Genomic DNA, 19616 nt, shown 5'->3' on the forward strand with positions numbered 1-19616 from the left:
AAAATACAACAGTTGACCATAAGTGTGTTCCCAATATGGCCGATGTTCTTCTTAGATCTATGTACATATCAAAACGTAAATTTTAATTGTAAATAACTGCATAAACTAACCTTATATGATTAGTACTTTGTGATATGTCCGTTGGGTTTCAAAGCAGCCTTAATACGTTTGGTTAGACTTTGATATAAACTTTTTTTTTTGGTAGTGAATAGGCAGAAAGGACCTGATTTGATTTAAATGTCATGTAAGCGTCTCTTAATCTAATTTTTTAACCTCTCCAAACAGTTTCTTTTACATTAATGTCTGGGCTAAGTTCAGGCTATGGTAGTACTGGAATAATGTTTTTCCGTTTTCCAGTTGTTCGATGCCTTAGAAACATGGCAAGGAGCATCATCGTCCTGAAAAATCCAGGCACCATATCTGAAGTTTTTAGCAAAACTGGCCACGAGTTTAAGTATAAATATAAGATTTTATATTCCCATTAATAGATGCAAGGGTATTCACACCACATCCCAACAACATCGCTGATATAACTCCTTGTCTTTCCCTGCCCAAACGGAGTCCCGTACATACCCCCATCGACATTCATTAGATTTCTTCCAAACATAGATTTAACTATGATATAACTCCTTGTCTTTCCCTGCCCAAACGGAGTCCCGTACATACCCCCATCGACATTCATTAGATTTCTTCCAAACAGAGATTTTCTTATCTTTGCCTCATAGGCACTTGACGTTAGAATACGTGTATTCCCTAAGCAAATCAAAGTACTGAAAGTACTGGGAAGCGCTAAGCAATGTTTGAATATTTTGAATTTAAATTGTCTGTTGTATTGGAAGAAGTGTTATGTTGACAGTGCGACCGAGCTGGGGCGAGCACAGTTCTTCGATACATATTCACTTTAAAATAAAGCATATCCACCTTTTCAAACCGCACGGGGAAATATTTGAAGGTTCAAGATTCTCCGTTTCTTTTAAAACAACCAATATATAAAAGTTAAATAACAGATATTTAGTCCAAACAGTAATGTATTTCTCAAACCTAATGAAAAAAAAGAAAGAAACGAAAAAAAGAACGTAAAAATGTTTTCGTTCTCCATCGCCTTATAGGAGTCTATAAGAGGTAGGTTTGCGTATAAATCGCAATTCATTGGAAAGGGGGGGGGGGGTGGTCGATGAGTTTTCCGACCAAATTTAGACTATAAATGTAGCTATACATTTGCTGGAAAATGTATATTTTCAAATAATTTTGAACACTTGAAAATGTCGCTGATATTCTTCTCATTAATGTGCAACACTGATAGCTAAAATGTTCTGGTGATAATTTTTAATAATTCTTCCCGTGTTTACGAGTTTTTCAAATTGAAGATTGGCTGTTTGTGACTGTGAATTAAATTTAGAAAGTGCACTCGGAAAAATAAGATGCTATTTTTTTATTGCGTCGATAAAATATTTCCTTATTGATAACATATTTATTATAGTTATGAATTAAAGATCTAGAAAATATCGAATACTAGTATTCTCACTTAATTGTTTTTAGTATTTTTCTTCTTTTTTTTCATATTCATAAGCGATTTATGAATTTACGAATCTATAGAAAGGATTTTACAAGAAATACAATTATTGGAGTGTGTAAGATATTTACACAATCGCTACAAGCGTCTGGTATTTATTAATGATAAATAAAACTTAGACTATATATTTCATTTTGTTCTGAATATGCTACAGCTGTGCATTATACATTTTTAACACTTCACATTCATCGCGCTGTGCAGCATATCGGCATCATCATGTGACAAAAGTCTACGAAATGAGCACCCGTAGAGTTTACGTCATTTTGTCAGAGATAATTGGTAAATATAGGATATCATATTTGTCTTCTTCGTTTGATGATAACACATTCAGAGCTTCCCTTTATATCTGATTTTCATATACATGTACATGATTTATAATGTATTAGCATCTAAAATAAGTCTTTTCTGTTGATCTACAATATATGTATCTGATTTGTAAATTTTACTTTTTTAAAATAAAAAAATTATACTTTTCTTCTTCGGAATAAAAATATGTCATTTAAACCCCAAAAGTAATTTTTGGACTCTTGTTGAAATACTTAAATGCTTCAGTATTTTTTTTACGGATATTTCATACTTTACACCAATCTTTACTTGTTTATGTATTAAATTAACTACCACGCAAAACATGTCGAGAGGGAAAAAAATTCCACAGCACTTGTGTGTTAGATAAAAAAGAATACTCAAAATGATTGACTCGTAATTTTTCTGCTATTTCCATGATAAATAATTCAACAACCCAAGAAAGAAAAGACAGTATATTAATCTCAAGTATGAATAAATCTTTATGAAGGTATACAACATTGTTTTATTCTGTTTTTATTTAGTCCTCATTAATTATAAGTCGCTTAGCAGACAAATCGGCAGCACACGCACATCTTTACCTAAACTATTTCTTCCTAGGTTCCAAACACAAGTATGCTTAACATTTCATCAGCGCTATTCCTGTCCATTGCTAAGAACGTTTAATTAAGGTTTTTGCATTTTCTGCCAGATCTTGCGCACTGCACACACAATTTTAAAGCACAATATTTGTCATCAATATTTCCGAGAAATTAGTTTTCCTATCTAAGTGGATTCGTTGAAAACACAGCCACCACGTGCACGTTCCCTACGTGTACGTACAGTCGCAAACTGCCTTTCCTTGCGAATTATTTACATCATATTTTTTTTTTACCCATATTACAAGTATACAGTAGACAAAAGTATAGAAAGTTCATGAATGCATTCCAGTCTGTTACTAATTGATACTGAGATGCGAAAATCAGCTTCATTGATAGCTCCCTGCATGGTGCAAGGGTGATAATAGGAAGACTTGTTTTTAGTTACATTGTCTGAAATAAGGGTCTAGAAGAAGAAATATTAGTTAATATGGATATAAATTATATAGAACGTACATATGTAAGTACATTGTAAATCAATTTTATGCGAAATGTTCTACTAAATAACTTAATTCCAGTTTGAGCTTTAAATACTTATTAAAATCCAATCTGAGTTTTAAAAATATGTACTTATTCTATCACTACAATATATGTACATGACATATAAAAAAAACGTTTTTAGGGCGCCATAGATGCAGCAATTGTTAGCTACATGGTACACAAGTGGTGTGTGCCGACACGATTTTAAATGAACTACAATGTATAATGATAAGAACCGCCCCTATCTACAAACAGTGGATTTTCGTAAATGTACATGCATACTCTTTACCTTACTAATTGACTCCTATTATTAGAACACGTAACGCAGTATTACACTAAAATAGCCGAAAGAGCGTCGGGGATTTCCAGTTGCATATTTTTAGAAAAACCCAGTGGAGTTACCTAACTTGCTTAGTGGCGCTGGATCGCGAACGGAAGTAGATTTAAGATGACAGAAAGCGCTTTGCGCTGCGCTTAGCGCTTAAAAAGGAATTTCATGTTTTTCCTAAAATTCAGGAAATACATGAAATTCCTGATTACACATATTTAATGTAACATATATATATATATATATATATTCCAATAAAAGGTCTCAGTGGTCGGAATAAAATACTTAAAATAAAGAAGAAAAACACGAAAACCCTCAGTAAAGCTTTAGGCATTTTATTCTATCTTCAGAAGTTTTTTTGTTAAGCTTCTGAAGAAAGAATGAGAGGCCTAAAGCTTTACTGAGGTTTTTCGTGTTATTCTTCTTGATTTAAAGTATATATATATATATATATATATATATATATATATATATATATATATATATATATATATATATATATATATATATATATATATATATATATATATATATATATATATATATATAAGCCCATACCTAATATTTCGTAGGGTACGCATCGCCGCCATCTTGATTTTTTCTAGGTCGACCACATCAAATTTTTGTCTAAAACTCCGTGAAATAAATTCCCTGCAACTGTATTCATTCTGCGGTCAGTCTTTCGATGTCTCAACTTACAGACAGTGCAACCAAAATGGCACACCACACTTGCTAATATTCAAAATCTCTCGTCAAACTCGATCTCCCTGCTAGACAGGAATTTTATGCGGAATTGACTATACATGCAATGTTGATTTGTACCTATCCAGGTATATTGCATGAAAACAGAAAATATATTTTTTTGTAAAAAATTAAAATTAAGACTGAGTGATTTATTAGAAAAAATAAAAAACTAATGTATAATTTTTTTTGTCTTATTTTTATACTTTTTATGTGATTTTCATGAATAGACTGGCAAATTAATCCACTGTTATTATATGTACCCACTAAATACTAATAGAACAATTGAACTTCACATGTTATTCTCGGTTGACATTTAGCCCTGAATGACAAGAGATAAAAGCAGGAAAAAGTATTCAGTTCCATTCACTCGGGACCTTTGATCGTTGTAGTGCATTACCTTGATCAAAGTGTAAGAAAGATTCCAGTTTATTTTTAGGGGATGAATCGACCCAGCCCATAAACAAAGGATTTTTTTTTTTTTTTAAGAAAAGAATTTTATGCTATTAAACCTTTGTTAACGACAAAAATTGAAGTTTGTGTTTTCATTTGAACCCTCTCCCCCCTCCGAATATATCTAAACCTGTGTTCGTCAATGCATGTGAATTGTAACTCATTTATTTGATAATTATTAATCAACCAATTTTATGTATAAGAAAGATTTAAATGACACATCATTTCAAAAGTGTTTATCACAATCTGTCAACATATATACAAGAGCGAATTCCTGATAAAATTTCGTCGAAAAATGTGAATATTGCTCTCTTAAAAAAAAAAAAAATAAAGCTAGAATCGCTTCGAATGTGTATTAAACTCAATGCTAAAATCAGATAAGTAATTAATGATTATCTTTCACAGTAATTGTTAGACTAAAATATAAACTCTAATTATAGCATGCTGTTTATTCATGGAGACATGATCGTGCGGATGATACAGCTATCAAAAGATTAATTAAAGATATTAAAATGTAATCTATACAGATTAAAATGTACATTTTACAGATTAATGTGTAAATGTGACAAGTTGAAGAGTAAAATGTACAGATATAAGTGTAAATGGTACAGATGTAATTGTAAATTATACAGAATAAAATCTAAAACTTTACAAATTTTAACGTAAATTTTAAAGAATGATGATTAAATTTTACAAGTTGAATTGTAAATTATACTGATTAAATCACTAAAGTGAAAATTTTTAAAATTAATGTGCAAAATATAAAGATTAAAGTGCAAAATTTTACAGATTTAAGAGGAAACTTAACAGATTTAACAGAATAAAGTGTAAAGTGAAAAATAAAGTGAATCCAATTGGCACCAATTCGGTTCCGTAGAAGGGCAAAGTGTTTAAAACACAATCCAAATCAAAAAGAGAAAATCAAAATTCCTTTTTTTACCCAGTTTTTACAATCTGAAGTCATTTTGGTCGGAAAAACCTTATATGTGTCTCCACAAGTTCACTTTTTGGTGTTTTTTAAAGGTTTTTGAGGAACGTTCCTCTTTATACATTTCAAATTATTTGTTACAATAATGCATTTGAGGAACGTTCCTCTCTCTTATAAACTCGTATTTTTAAATACCACGAATCTTGCCACATCAGGCAGAGAGAGGAACGTTCCTCTCTCCTATATACTCGATTTTTGAATACCATATGAATCTTACCACATCAGGCAGAGAGAGGAACGTTCCTCTCTCTTATAAACTTGTATTTTTAAATACCTCATGAATCTTAACACATCCGGCATTTGAGTAACGTTCCTCTCTTAAGTGCACATATCTGTATACACCTCATGAATGATCAAACATAAGGCATTCGAGGAACGTTCCTCTCTGAAATTTACCTATATCTAAACATCTTATAGACATTCACATGCGAGGAACGTTCCTCTCTCAGATTTCTATCTGTTGATACCTTATTCATAAAGTTTATTACAGCAGGCATTTGAGGAACGTTCCTCTCTCAAATTCACATATCTGTAGACAACTCATGCATGACCAAACATCAGGCATTTGAGGAACGTTCCTCTCTCAAATTTTCCTATATCTTTAAACATCTTACACTGCATGTTTACGTATGACACATTGGAGGAACGTTCCTCTCTATGCATGCATAAAGCATTGAAGGAAGGTTCCTCTTTAGTACATGAAATGCAGTACATATTTGCAGAAACTTTTTTTTGTTTTTATTCGTAAACACTATAAAATATATATATATGAAAAGTCATTTTGAAATTTTAAATAAGTATATTTTAACTAGAACTGTCCAAAAGGGACAAATACCCCCCGCTGGGTTTTTCAGAGGTGCCAAATCACTAACACATGTGTATTTTATGGATCTAAGAGGTGTTTTTTTATTAACATTTAGAGTGAAAAAATAATTGCTCATTATATTTTTTTAATGAATGAAACCAAGGAATAACGTAATAAAACATCAATACCAATACATTGTAGTTACATTGTTTTTTAATACATTGAAAAAATAAATTGCAACTATCTGTCATCTTTCTGAAGCATGACATTCTGCATTGATTGTTAAAAAAAAAATCAATTAATTACAAAATCAAATTAATCTTGATAACTTTATATCAAATTCATTTTAAAAATGAAAGGCTGGTCATCCAGTAACTATGTACTATGACAGACAATAAATTACAATTAAGGGAATTAAAGAACAGAGATCTTTAAATTCCAAGGAGATATAGATAACACATGCTTGATCAGAGATGCCCTAACAACTTCCCACACTGAACTCATTAATTTATCTCTAACTGGATGATGTCCACTCATTAGTCCCAAGGGACAAATGGATTTACACTATCTGCTGTGTAATGTAAAAATTGTTTTTAATACTTGGTGATTTTTTTTTTTTTGTTTTAATGAATAGTTTTAAGCTGTAGTTGACATTTTTGTACAGATGTTCTAGATTCTGTGTCTCAAACCTTAGAAATAAACCCAAAATGACTAAATCCATAAAAAATGGAAAAATAAAAAACCTGTAAAATGCAGAAAAATTATCAAATAATGTTGAAAATACCAGGTGCATATCTTCATATGGTAAATAATCAGTGTACAAATTTTCATACAATTCTATGAAATAGTCTTTGAGTAAAGGTCAGGACAAAACCACATAATAAAAATGAAAAAAAAAAACACCTGTAAAATGCAGAAAAATTATTCAATTATGATGAAAATACCAGGTGCACACCTTCATATGGTGAATAATAAGTGTACAAATTTTCAGACAAATCTATGCAATAGTTTCCGAGATACGCCCAGGACAAAATCTTGTCTACAGACAGACGGACAGAAAGACGGACATGGTGATTCCAATATACCCCCCCTAAACTTCGTTTGCGGGGGGTATAATAAAGCTATGTTAAAGCATTATATTAATCATGCACAAAGAAATATTTGACTTAAGTACAAGTATGTGCAATGTACATTATATATGTATCAACACGAATTCAAGGGACCTGGATGACATATGATGCATTTGAGATTAGTTCTAGGAAAATTAATTGCAGAACAAATGAAAGGGCTTCCATATTTAATATATTAAAACTCCAAAATCCCCAAAATAATCTTCCTCTCTGAATAATTGTTCTGTCATTGCACACATTTTCAAGAACATTTAAAATTCAACATGATGTTAAAACTTATTACAAGAATTCCAGTATTTTGTTGTACTTGATTTTATTGTATGTTTAAACTATTCAATGTTGTAACAAAAACTCTTGCCTAGTACATACTAGTATATTAGGAAGCTTAAAGTGCCTTAGTTACAAAATACAATTCAGGAATTTCAAAATTGTCATTACTACTTCTAGAAAGCATTTCAAACAATATGCAACCCTTTTCACTGAAAGGCATTCACATTACTTTCTACAATGTCTACCTGGGTTAACATCCATGGTTTTTTAATTTAAAACACCGAAACTAAACCATATCATTGAGGATCACCATGGTTCTTTCTCAGTTATATCTTCCTTTATACTGGTAATAGGGAGAACACCTGTATCCAATTCCTTGGTCTCCAAAGGTTCATAACTGCTTTTTTCATCAAAAAATTCTTTAGGGTCATCATCTGTTGGAAAAATGTCACATTCAGTATCACATTTTAAAATTTAAATAACGTAATAAATTAAGGACCCTCCAGATTTTCAAAATTGTGATTTAAAGATAAAGTGGCAGAGATAGACTATTAGAAAATATTTGTATAGTGGTAAGAAGATTTTGTATGATGTCTCACCTAAAATGAGATTTTTAAAAAAACAGTGAAAAATGGAGAACTTGGATTAAAATTTTGAAATTTTCTTTGCTAAGAATTATGAAAATACATGTATAATCTTGAAAAACAAAAGGTAATGTTCTCAGAGAAGTGTTTATTTTGTGACGTCATAATAGAGGCCCATACTCCTCACATAAATTATCTTTATTCATCCTTTCTTTGAAATAGATATTGTATCTTAGACATCAGATTAGAATCTCTCTCACAAGTTTTAATTTGTTATCTGTTATATATGATAATAATTATAAGGTAATAATTTGGAAAAGTTTCATTTATCCTTTTCCAAAGAAAAGTGCAGCTGTCAAATTTATTTCATGAGTTTTATATATGTATTCTCCTTTAATCTACAAGAACTTACTTTAATTCTGATTCTCATTTTTACTTTGCATTAGTAACCTTTCAGATAAACTTCAAAAACTGAAATCTGTGTCTTTATAAAATGAAGTATTGACTCTATAGTGATTTGTCTATTAACACCCTCCCCCCTCTCCAGATCATTCTTTATACAACTGACTTTGACATATTGCTCATGCCCTGTTCACAGATTACTTGATATCAATCACTGCCAATCATATATGCTAGGGAAACATTATGTGATTTGCCTTAAACCAGCTCTTGCAACTATATCCCCTATTTATCCCTTGAGACTGCAGGGCGACAGGCTTCATGGACAGTGAAGACCAGTGCTGATGATATGATGATATCTGATTACTTGCTGAAAGTTTATATCAGTCAGGGTCTAATAATAGATACAGATCTGCAGTTAGTAGATGAAGCAATTAATTAAGAGAATTTAACATTCTGTAATTGAACTGATTAGACAATTTCGATTCCAACTCCTTAAAAATTAGGATAATGTCAATATATTTAAAAAGACAAAAGGAATGTAGGTAATGTAGCTTACAATTGCAAGTCATTAAGGCAGAATTTAATTGTTTTTAACTTACTAAGAGTTTTTTTCTTGAAAATTATTTTTCCCACTTAAATTCTTAATCAGAAACTATATTTCCACACTGCTCTTTTAATTGTCCTTTGACACAAAGCAATCATTAGTATAGTATATTGTATCGCTAGTAAAACTTATTTTAAAAAATAACCTGCACAGATAATATATATTAAGGCCCATAGGTGGCAGTTATCCTAAAACACGAAATCAAATTGCCAACTGGTGACAAAAATTAAAGCACTGCAGCTATTCTTAGCTATGCTTAGCACTTTAAAAAATTGAAGTATTTCTAGATAGCAAATCAAACAGCATTCTATGGTCAATGTATAGAAGTATATATTCCCAGTCCCTTAGGTTAATAATGCTCTTATCGGTAAAACATTACACACTTCAGAGCAATCTTTAAAAATAAAATAAGAATACTTATCATTTGGCCTCAAAAAAGTGTTTTACATTTTACATTATCTTAACCTTGTAAGTGTGGTAGATGTAAATGTTAATGACTACAATGATCTAATTAGATAATAAGGTCTTGACTGCAAATCAAGTTGGCTGGATTGGGAGAGGGTATCAAGTTTTGACATTGATTGCTGAGTTTCAGAACAGGATAAATATCGGAATAAATTGACAATGTTCACTTCCAGTTATTATAAGTCAGCAAGTTGGGCAGTTCCAATACTGAGTGCAGAATTTTATATTCAATGAATTGTTTTTAAGTCACGTCCTTTATGTAAATTGTTACATGGTAATACAAAATTAAACTTTGTAAGAAAACTTTGGACATCATTTTTGTGTTGCCTGCAGAGCAGAGCGGCACTTAAGGATCACTTTACCCAGCGTCTGTTTGTCTGTCCATCCATCTGTCCGTCTGTCACACCTTATATCTCGAGAACTGTAAAAGGTATGGATTTCATATTTTGCACATGTATAGCTTTGCACAATGGCTTTTGTATTTTACAATGGTTACCGACCTCCTGACCCTTGAACTTGACCTTTGACCTACTTTTTAAAATAGTTTACAGTGCCGATATTCAACTTATTTTTGACATTTAAGAGCTGAGTCTAGGCTATTTAGCATAAGCACTGTTTGTAATAAAATATTTTGAAAAAAATACCAGCGTAACAGTCCATTTGACCTTGACCTTTGACTTTCTTTGCAAAATATACTGCAGACGGTTTAAATTAACTTATGTCTTTTGAATTTAGAGAGGCAGGGATTTGATAATTAGCATTTATACAGGTTGACAATGTACTTTGACACTGTATGATATACACTAACCACAAAAACTGAAATTTTTAAAGTACTATGAAAGTACATCGGGATCGGTATTCCAAAATGGATGATGTAGACTGACAATTGCGGTAATGACAGACTGAAGTCTCTTTTGAAGGACACGGTGTTGTTTGAAATAACTAGTGATAAATAATTATTTTTAATAATATATTTTTGTAATATTCATTTTAGCTTTGAGGGGTTGGAGATTTATATTTCTATTTGATTGTTAGACTCCATAGCAATCCGGCTTACTATCCATGGATTTTATTCTTTGCCGCCAAATGCATGAACTATAATCGCGGCTATAGTAGCAAATAAATAGCTGACCACTCTTACATTTATTAACATTTTCAATGAAGTAAAAGTAGGCGACACATGCGTTCCTTAGAACACTCTAGTCAAAAAAAAAAAAAAAAAAAAAAAAAAAAAAAAAAAAAACATAAACATATGTATATCAGTCATTTGTATATGACTAAATAATGATTATTTAAAAAAAATAAGGACCATTTAAGTAACTTTAGATGTAACATATATACTAACTATCATCACTAAAATCATCACAAAAAAAAATAGCAAGAGGAGAATGATATATGGTCTACATGTTTGTTTGTATGTTGTTTAATGTCCCTCTCAATAATTTTTCACTGATATAAGAACACCTGTACTAAATACACATGCAAAGCAACATGAGAAATTAATATTTGTAAAATGTGAAAACAACATCGCCTGATCCAGAGGGGCAAGAAAAAAATCCATATTTCCTCTGGAACACTTTAAAAAATATGTATTGATTTAGAAGATTCTATAAAATTAACATTTAAAGAATATTTTGTAATGAGTAATACAATTATTCTGTTTTATTAACTGGATATCGATCTAGCCCTCCCCCCCCCCTTCACCTATTTCCCCTTTTCCAAATTGCTAGATCCGATTCTGTCTCTGTGATTTATTGGCAAGTTTGCAGAAACAAGCAAAATCAGAATTTCACAGATACACTGTATCTAGGATTGCAGAGTGGGTCATTTGGGATTGATAATCTAGTGATCAGCTACAGCAAGATTAACAGCCCATGTCATCTGTAAAATTACAGGTCAATTTATATAGCCTCTGTCTTATCAGCTTTCATTATGGAGAAATAATATAGGAAGATTTTCTTTAACTCTTTTAAATCATCAAGAAATCTCTTTATGGCTTGACAAGTGCTATAAGAATAAATTAAGATATTTAATCAATGGACATAAGAACATATCAAGCATGTGATGTAAGCATGAGCCTCTTCAATTATTTTTTTTTTTTTTTACTCCGGTTTTACATAATGAATAAATAAATACAAAATCGTGGTTAAGCATCGAATGATGTGAGTATCGATTATTGAAACTGTTACTCAGAATTGAGTATTCAATTAGAAATAACATTATTATTATTTTTATCAGGTACTGTTAACACGTATTTAATTTCTTTTTAATTTTTTAATTGTGATTTTTTAGCATTTATGATGTCTCTCAAACATATAATATACTTAGTTGAGAATTATGATGTTGTTAGTGTGAGTGATGAAAACAATTATTTTACACAATCTTGTGAAGTATCCCTTTTGTATGCTACCTGCATGCAGCAGACTTTTTTCAAAGAGTACATTATTGAAGATTTAATTGGATTTGTCTTTTTTCAAAAACATTTCAAGTTAACTATTAGCAAAACTATCAAGAACAAGTTTCTATATGGCTGAGTATGATCTTTGACAAGGTCACTGTTGCTGGTAATTAAAAAACATCACTTGATTCCAATATAAGTACTAATTCATACACAGATAAGCTTAATAAAATACAAAAAAGCAGAGTTATATGTAATAATATCTTGGGAAAGTATAAACAATTGACCAGTGAACACTATGTGAATTAAGCCGTGAAGCCATTTAGTATCGGGGGATGTATAAACAAACTACAGGGCTCTGTTTAGTTTAAACACATTACTTCTGTGACATTATTCCCCTGAGCCTGGGTGAATTGGCATGCTCTGCTCTCTAACGCCATTGAAATTAACAGTGCTGAGCACCTAGTGAAGCAGGGATGACATATGGATGGAACTGGGCTTTAGCATTTTCTTTATCAAATCAATGTTTGATAAAAGAAAGCAAATACAGCTTCACATTAGAAATACTGGGTCTTTCCAAATAATTCAAAATGCAAGAAAAAAAAAACTTGAAAAAATCTTTTGGAAATAATGTACCTCTTCAATACATGTATATGTCAAGTCATTCCATTTTACACAAATATTATATGAAGAAAAAACTCTACTTAGTATATTATAAATATTATTAAAATGTTATATAGGAGTTCAGTGTTTTTAATGGGAGATGAGCAATTTTTTTAAGGAGAAAGATATCAATAAGAATTATTATCAATTTTACTTTTGGGAAACAAATGTCAAAAGTTTTGTCCCAACACAAAAAACTCCTACTAATTTACATGGGTTAGGTATTTTGACTGCATAACATTATCATGAACAACATGAACAAGGAATGTTATTTCCAAAAAAACTTTTATTGTTTAGGCATCAGTTTTCTTATTAAAAATAATTGTGTGTGTGATGTCTTTTTTACGTGTATGTGTTTTTTAGGGCTGTATCAATATATCGAATAATCAATACGTATCAATATTTAAGAATATATCGTATCGAAAAAAGAACTTCCAATATGTATCGGACAGGCAGATTTTCTTTTAATTCTGTGAAAAAGTTGGGAATTTCAATCACCAAAGGTTATATTTTTTCACTGTTTTGAATTAAAATTGATCAATAATGATATAATCATTAAGGAGATAGCACATCTTAGATAAATATATTACAAAATACATAGACAACTTTATTTAAAATGTTTTTTTTCACATTCATTAAAAGTTTGAATTTGAAGTGTAATTTGTTATGACAGTGAGACAAGAACTTCGAAATGGGATATAAAACAATTAGTTTTTATAAAATTCATGCATTAAATGAATCATAAGACTTTTTTTATAGACTTGTTAAAGAATCCAATATATCGGATATCGCATAATAAAATATCGCATCGTATCAATTTTTTTTGCTCAATACACAGCCCTAGTGTTTCTCTTAAATCATCAACATGGACCCCCCCCCCCTCCACCCCAACAGAATAAATAAATAAAATAAAAACAAGCAGTCTCATTGCTGCTATGCACAACATTTGAAAACATACACTGGATGTCAAAGAATTTCTAATTTTCTCAATGATAATTATGACTACATACTTGATTTGTTTAGGATCCTTCTTTCAGTAATGAACTGCTGCTGCAACAGGTGTCATGACCGGATAGATTACACTGAAACCAAATGCACATTAGTTTATTTATCAAAACAATAAATTTCTCATTCATAATTTACTGTTATTTAGAAGTGTCTAATCTAGCATTTCAATAGGCTATAATAACTTTGACAAAGTTATTGATTAAATCTTTTATTTCCATTTTTTATGCAAACAATACATGGTATACATAAAGATTTATCATACATTTAAATAAATATTTGCTTATGTACCTTGATACATCCTTAATAGTGAGTGACTGCAACATCCTGTTCGCGGCTAGGATAAGGCTGTCCGATAAATATCACAGTGTACCAGCCGTTGTTACTTCTCTGAAATACCAAGATATGACGTCATAATAGAATATGACGTCAAGTCACTGCAAACTTGAGCAGTCATGACGGGGAAAGTGTCATAACTTTTACATTCCTTCCCATGGCATGTAGATTTTATTTCGACGTTGATGTTTAAATCGGGTGTCTGAATTGTTGGTTAAAGTTTCTATGTGCTGTTATGATGGTGATTATTTGCAATAGAATATCGTTATTCCTTTCTCTTTCTGATAATGTACGTATTCAGACAATAATAAAAAATGAATATGAAATGCTCCCCCTTACACGTCCGTAGACAGGGTTAGAATTTATAAATCATGCATATATTAGACTGGCACAAGTGATTAATAAAGATGAACTGAAGATGTTCTAAGTGAATCTACTGGAGAAGTGTGTCTTCTAACTGAATTTTGCTGGGGGATCGTATGTAATTTATCCTACTTTGTACAAATTGCGATGAAGAGTGGAAAATGCCCCCTTGTATGTGGGTAAGTTGAATTTCTCGTGAAATATTTTCTTAAGAAGGAAAACTCAGACTTGCCCCCAGCACTTTATATATACCCAAGAATACGTTTGATTGATTTATGTAACAAACTATTCTCAATAATTTTGTTTTTCACTTGTGCCGATAGGATTTTTGTGCAACAATTAGGAAATTTTATAAGTGTCCGCCACGTGATCAACACAGTCATGTAACATCATAATTATGCATTTTCTCAATACGTTATTAAACTCTCATCACAAATTTACTGCACATGTATACATAGATTACAAATTGAAATCAAAATCTAGCTCAAAATATAATAGCGTATTTTCAATGCATATTAAGCCTTCGGACAGCCTTAACATAGCCGCGTTTTTTATCCAGCAAAGTAGTTTTTCTGTTTCATGACTATACTCTAAGCTGACATCGAGAACATGGGTTTGCTATGTTTGAGAGATCCACATGCCCAAAGTCTGATAACACACCCACAATCATTTCAGTGTGGAGTGTCTTGATTGACATTTCTTCAAATAGTGGCACCGTGTTTCCATTCAGTAGGTCAATTGCACATGAAGAGCTTGCTTTAATTGACTAGCAGGAATAGTATTCATCAGAAGACAATGTTCTGTAGTTTGATTGAATGGGGAATTAAGAAATGGAGAAATTGACAATGATATATTACATGTACCTGTGTATCATACTGTGATACGGACAAATAATTATTCTTGTTCAAGCACTTGATGTATGCGATGAAGAATTGTATGAACAAACCGGGCCGGGATACATATCAGTAGAAACGCATTTCTGTAATATTATTTGATTTTCCATTAAATGAGTGGATGTTCAACCGAATAGAATTGATTGGTCATTTACATTTGAATCTCGGATGAAATAAACTAGAAAAGTTAAGGGTAAGGATACTTAGTTTCAATTTTTATCATTTCATATAGATATTAAATACAATTCTAAATATTTAAGAAAATTGTCATTGTTACATTTCTTTTTAATTTCTACGTGTATGTTTTAATGGCAGCTTTATATCAAATCGGTGGTAAATTTGTATGTGTTCAGGAGAATGCAGTATAACTTTTTGATTGATTGATTGTTGTAGTTCTGTATGTCTCTTGGAGGAAAATGTCACTTGTCTGAGAGGTCACCTGATGCTGGTGAAGGCTTCAAATTTAGACCTTTACTTATTCGCACGATACTCAGGGCAATTGAGCAGTGAAGCTTCTCTGGCGTGCAAACACCTCAGACATGGTGCGCCCGTTCGAGGTCTCATTTGAAAGACCTGCAACTTAAACTACAAAGTACCAAACATTTTGTGAAGGAACAGTTTCTACCTATATTCCTTTTATCATTTTTGCAACCGATGCACGGACCCGAGATCACAGAGAGACTTATCGAGCTACATGACAGTACTTTACACACACTGTATTCTCTCCCAGTTCCCTTTACCATATGAAATTAAGGCTCATAAATCATGACCGCATTTTGCTTTACTAAAGTTGCAGGTTTGCATCTTTAAAATAATAATTAAATGATTTGATATTTACAAGCAATATGTGCAAATCCAGGATTTTTTTTTTCAAGTGGGGGGGGGGGGGTTGTTCCACACCTTTACACAAGAATGTACATGTAGGCCTAAACATAGCTCTTTTTCAGTGTTCCCTTTCCTATAAGAAAATATCTATTAATTCATAAGTTAACGGGAATCTTAAGTGATAGATGGAAAGAATCACATGATTGACGCATCACTCGAATAATGATATACATTTAAAATATTTCTTTATACTTGATCCAGAAGAATTACCAAATGAATGGTGAACCATGAATGAAACATGTCATGCTGTACAGGAAATGCAAATTGATTATGAATCTTTGCACTCTGTGGCTTTAAAATTATTGTGGTTAAAATGCATAAAAACCACCACATTTACAAAAAGGGTTACAAATTTGACCAACATCTTTTTCTCAGTTTCCTACAAACTTTAATTTTTTTTTTTTTTTATATAAATTTTAAGCAGACAATATCTTTCTTTGTCCAGAGAAGTTTCATCCTTGATGTGTGATCTTGTGATCTTAAAATCAACAGGAGTCATCTACTCCTTAGGGGATACCAGCGTACTTTCCTCAAATCCTCTGTTTTCATGTATAAAGAGTTAAAATTTAAAATGGGAAGAGGAACGTTTCTCATATATGTTATGTGTTCAGGCTTATGAAGCCAGTGTCAACAGATAGGAGACGAACGTTCCTCTTGTAAAGCCAGTGTCAACAAATAGGAGAAGAACGTTCCTCTATGAAACCAGTGCCAACAAATAGGAGAGGAACGTTCCTCTTATGAAGCCAGTGCCAACAGTTAGGAGAGGAACGTTCCTCTTATGAAGCCAGTGTCAATAGGAGAGGAACGTTCCTCTTATGAAGCCAGTGTCAATAGGAGAGGAACGTTCCTCTTATGAACCCGTTGCCAACAAATAGGAGAGGAACGTTCCTCTTATGAAGCCAGTGCCAACATTTAGGAGAGGAACGTTCCTCAGATTCATTGGGTTCAGATTCATGTATATATTGATAATATTTTAAAATGGGAAGAGGAACGTTCCTCAAATGTTCAGTGTATTTAAATTGATGTTTGTTGTATCATTGATTAGAATTGGTAGAGGAACGTTCCTCAAGTATAAACTGTATTAGGGTTCATGGATATAGTATGTATTATCAATTGAAATTGATAGAGGAACGTTCCTCATATAGCATTGTATATACAAACACACATATTTATTATAAGCAATCTGAAATAAAAGAGGAACGTTCCTCAAATACAGTTCTTGTGCATAGAAGTAAGGAGACAACGAGGAAGATTTCTGATGAAGAGGAACGTTCCTCTCTTAAATTGCACTTAAAGTGGTGAATTTCTCGAAAAGCTCCCTTGTAGAGGCTCACTTATTGACTTTTAGACCATTTTCGACTTCAGATTTGAAAAATCAGGTTTGAAAAAGGAATTTTGATTTTCTCTTTTTGATTTGGATTGTGTTTTAAGTATTTAATTTGTATAACGCCTGTCTCTATATATGTAATAAAACATTCAGTCACTTACATACATAAAATCATATTTAGCCTAAAGATATAAGCGTATCGGTGTATTTTGTTCTGATATAGGCTATAAAATCATCAAATGTACAATAAGCATGAAAAGAAGTATTATGTATCATGTTTTTCTTTTCAGAATCCAAGCTCAACGCTAAGTCATAGAATTTACGAATCAACATAAAGGAAATCAAAATGATCATCAGAGCTGGTCTTCTCTTTTTATGCATACCTATTGTCCAAACAATAGAGGTATTGCTTCTTTTTTTTTTTATTTTGTTATGGATTATTTATATTTTACCAATGAAATGTTAATTATACAGCTGTGTATTTGACTTTTATTTCTCGTTAAAAAAAGTTTTGATTGCTGTTATTCACATTAAATGTTATTCACTGTAAATGTTCACTAAAATTATCCTTACTCCTGACCAAAATATTAATTGCGGTGAAGGAGAAACTTCAGACGGGTAGTGTTCTACAATATATTCATGGAGTGGTGTAAAATAAATATGGATTCTGAAACCTCTGAAGAATTTCTGATAAATTTAAAATCCCCAAACTCATAATTCATCATTAACATCTCAATATATAAATTTTCTCAAATTTATACAACTATTCCTCACGATAAATGGAAGAGCAGACTCTTTGACATCATAAACAACTGCTACCCTAATAAAAATAGAACTGGTTAATTTTAATATCTTGTTACTTATCATCTATAAAAAAAATACTTTTTAAAAGTCATTCTGAATCTAGATATAAGTACTCTGAAAATGATATTAAAAAGATGCTTGAGTTCCTCATTTTGTGTTAACAACTGTTGGAATTCTGATATACAGTAATCGTGCTCCGTTATTAGGCGATCTGTTTTTATAACCATATTCGGAGAATTTATTTAAAAACTCTTTCATGAGAACAAGGAAACTCTTTCAGTGGCCTTCAACTCAACGGTCAGATGTATCGAAGACGTTCATATCTCTACTCGATATCCCAGTAAACTCGATATAAAGACCTACAAAGTCCGTCAGATCTGTTTCATATTTGAAGGTTTTTACTGACTATAGACTATTATGGCCTAGTGAAATGATACTGCCGTATATTTGTATGCATATTAATCGGAGGATGATATAAGGGTTTAATAAACCAATATTTGCAAGGGCATACCCACAATGTATCATGACAATCTTTTACAAGTAAACTCAAGATATATCAAGATTTTCGAAAAGTGCTACAAACTGATGAAATTCTGTTTTTTCGTGTTTTGGCCCTTTTCACATTTGGTTTTACTTCCTTATTAATGAAATTGATCACTGTTCGTTATCCTCACGTTTTACATTATATAAACGGTCTTTTTGTGTAACATAACATTTTTTTAAATAAAAGGATAGATATGATGTTGTCTTTTAAATTATAGAATTTGAGTAAAATATTTCTCAGGGAGTAAAGAGCACCTTTTTTTTCAAACACTCTTTTGTGATGATTACTCCATAGAAAACATCCTGTCCACATTCTCTTTCAACCGCCAGACACAATGTTAAGTGTCCAACTAATGAAAGGGAATTAGGAGAAAGAGCAAAATTGTACAACTGTGAACAACACGAGCAGAACTGCACTTCAGCTGCAAATTACAAATACCACTGTGTTTTGAATGCAAAAGGTGATGGTACTATCGAACTTTGCGCACCAGTTGTGGATATAATAGGTAAAAGAATAAACTAATTTCTGCTTAACTTTTGGAGCTGAAATATTTTTCAAAGTATAATTTAAATTCTAATATAATGAAAACTTTTTTTTTTTTTTTTTTTTTTTTATCTTGCTCATTTGTCTCTTT

The 19616-nt window shown here is 31.5% G+C and overlaps 1 protein-coding gene across 1 annotated transcript in view; it reads left to right on the forward strand.

The window, feature by feature from the left end:
• The window catches only part of LOC133200444 (uncharacterized), a 121696-nt gene that overhangs the window by 88912 nt on the left and 13168 nt on the right, over nt 1–19616 (forward strand). The window contains exons 2-3 of the mRNA XM_061336241.1: nt 17925–18037; nt 19277–19487. Coding sequence (XP_061192225.1) covers nt 17981–18037; nt 19277–19487 — 268 coding nt within the window. The 5' untranslated portion in view covers nt 17925–17980. The remainder of the gene's footprint in view (nt 1–17924; nt 18038–19276; nt 19488–19616) is intronic.

The sequence above is a fragment of the Saccostrea echinata genome, unplaced genomic scaffold (assembly GCF_033153115.1).
Source record: "Saccostrea echinata isolate AGI-Se365-2 ecotype Australia unplaced genomic scaffold, CSIRO_AGI_Sech_v1 ptg000040l, whole genome shotgun sequence".
Classification (NCBI taxonomy): Eukaryota; Metazoa; Mollusca; class Bivalvia; order Ostreida; family Ostreidae; genus Saccostrea; species Saccostrea echinata.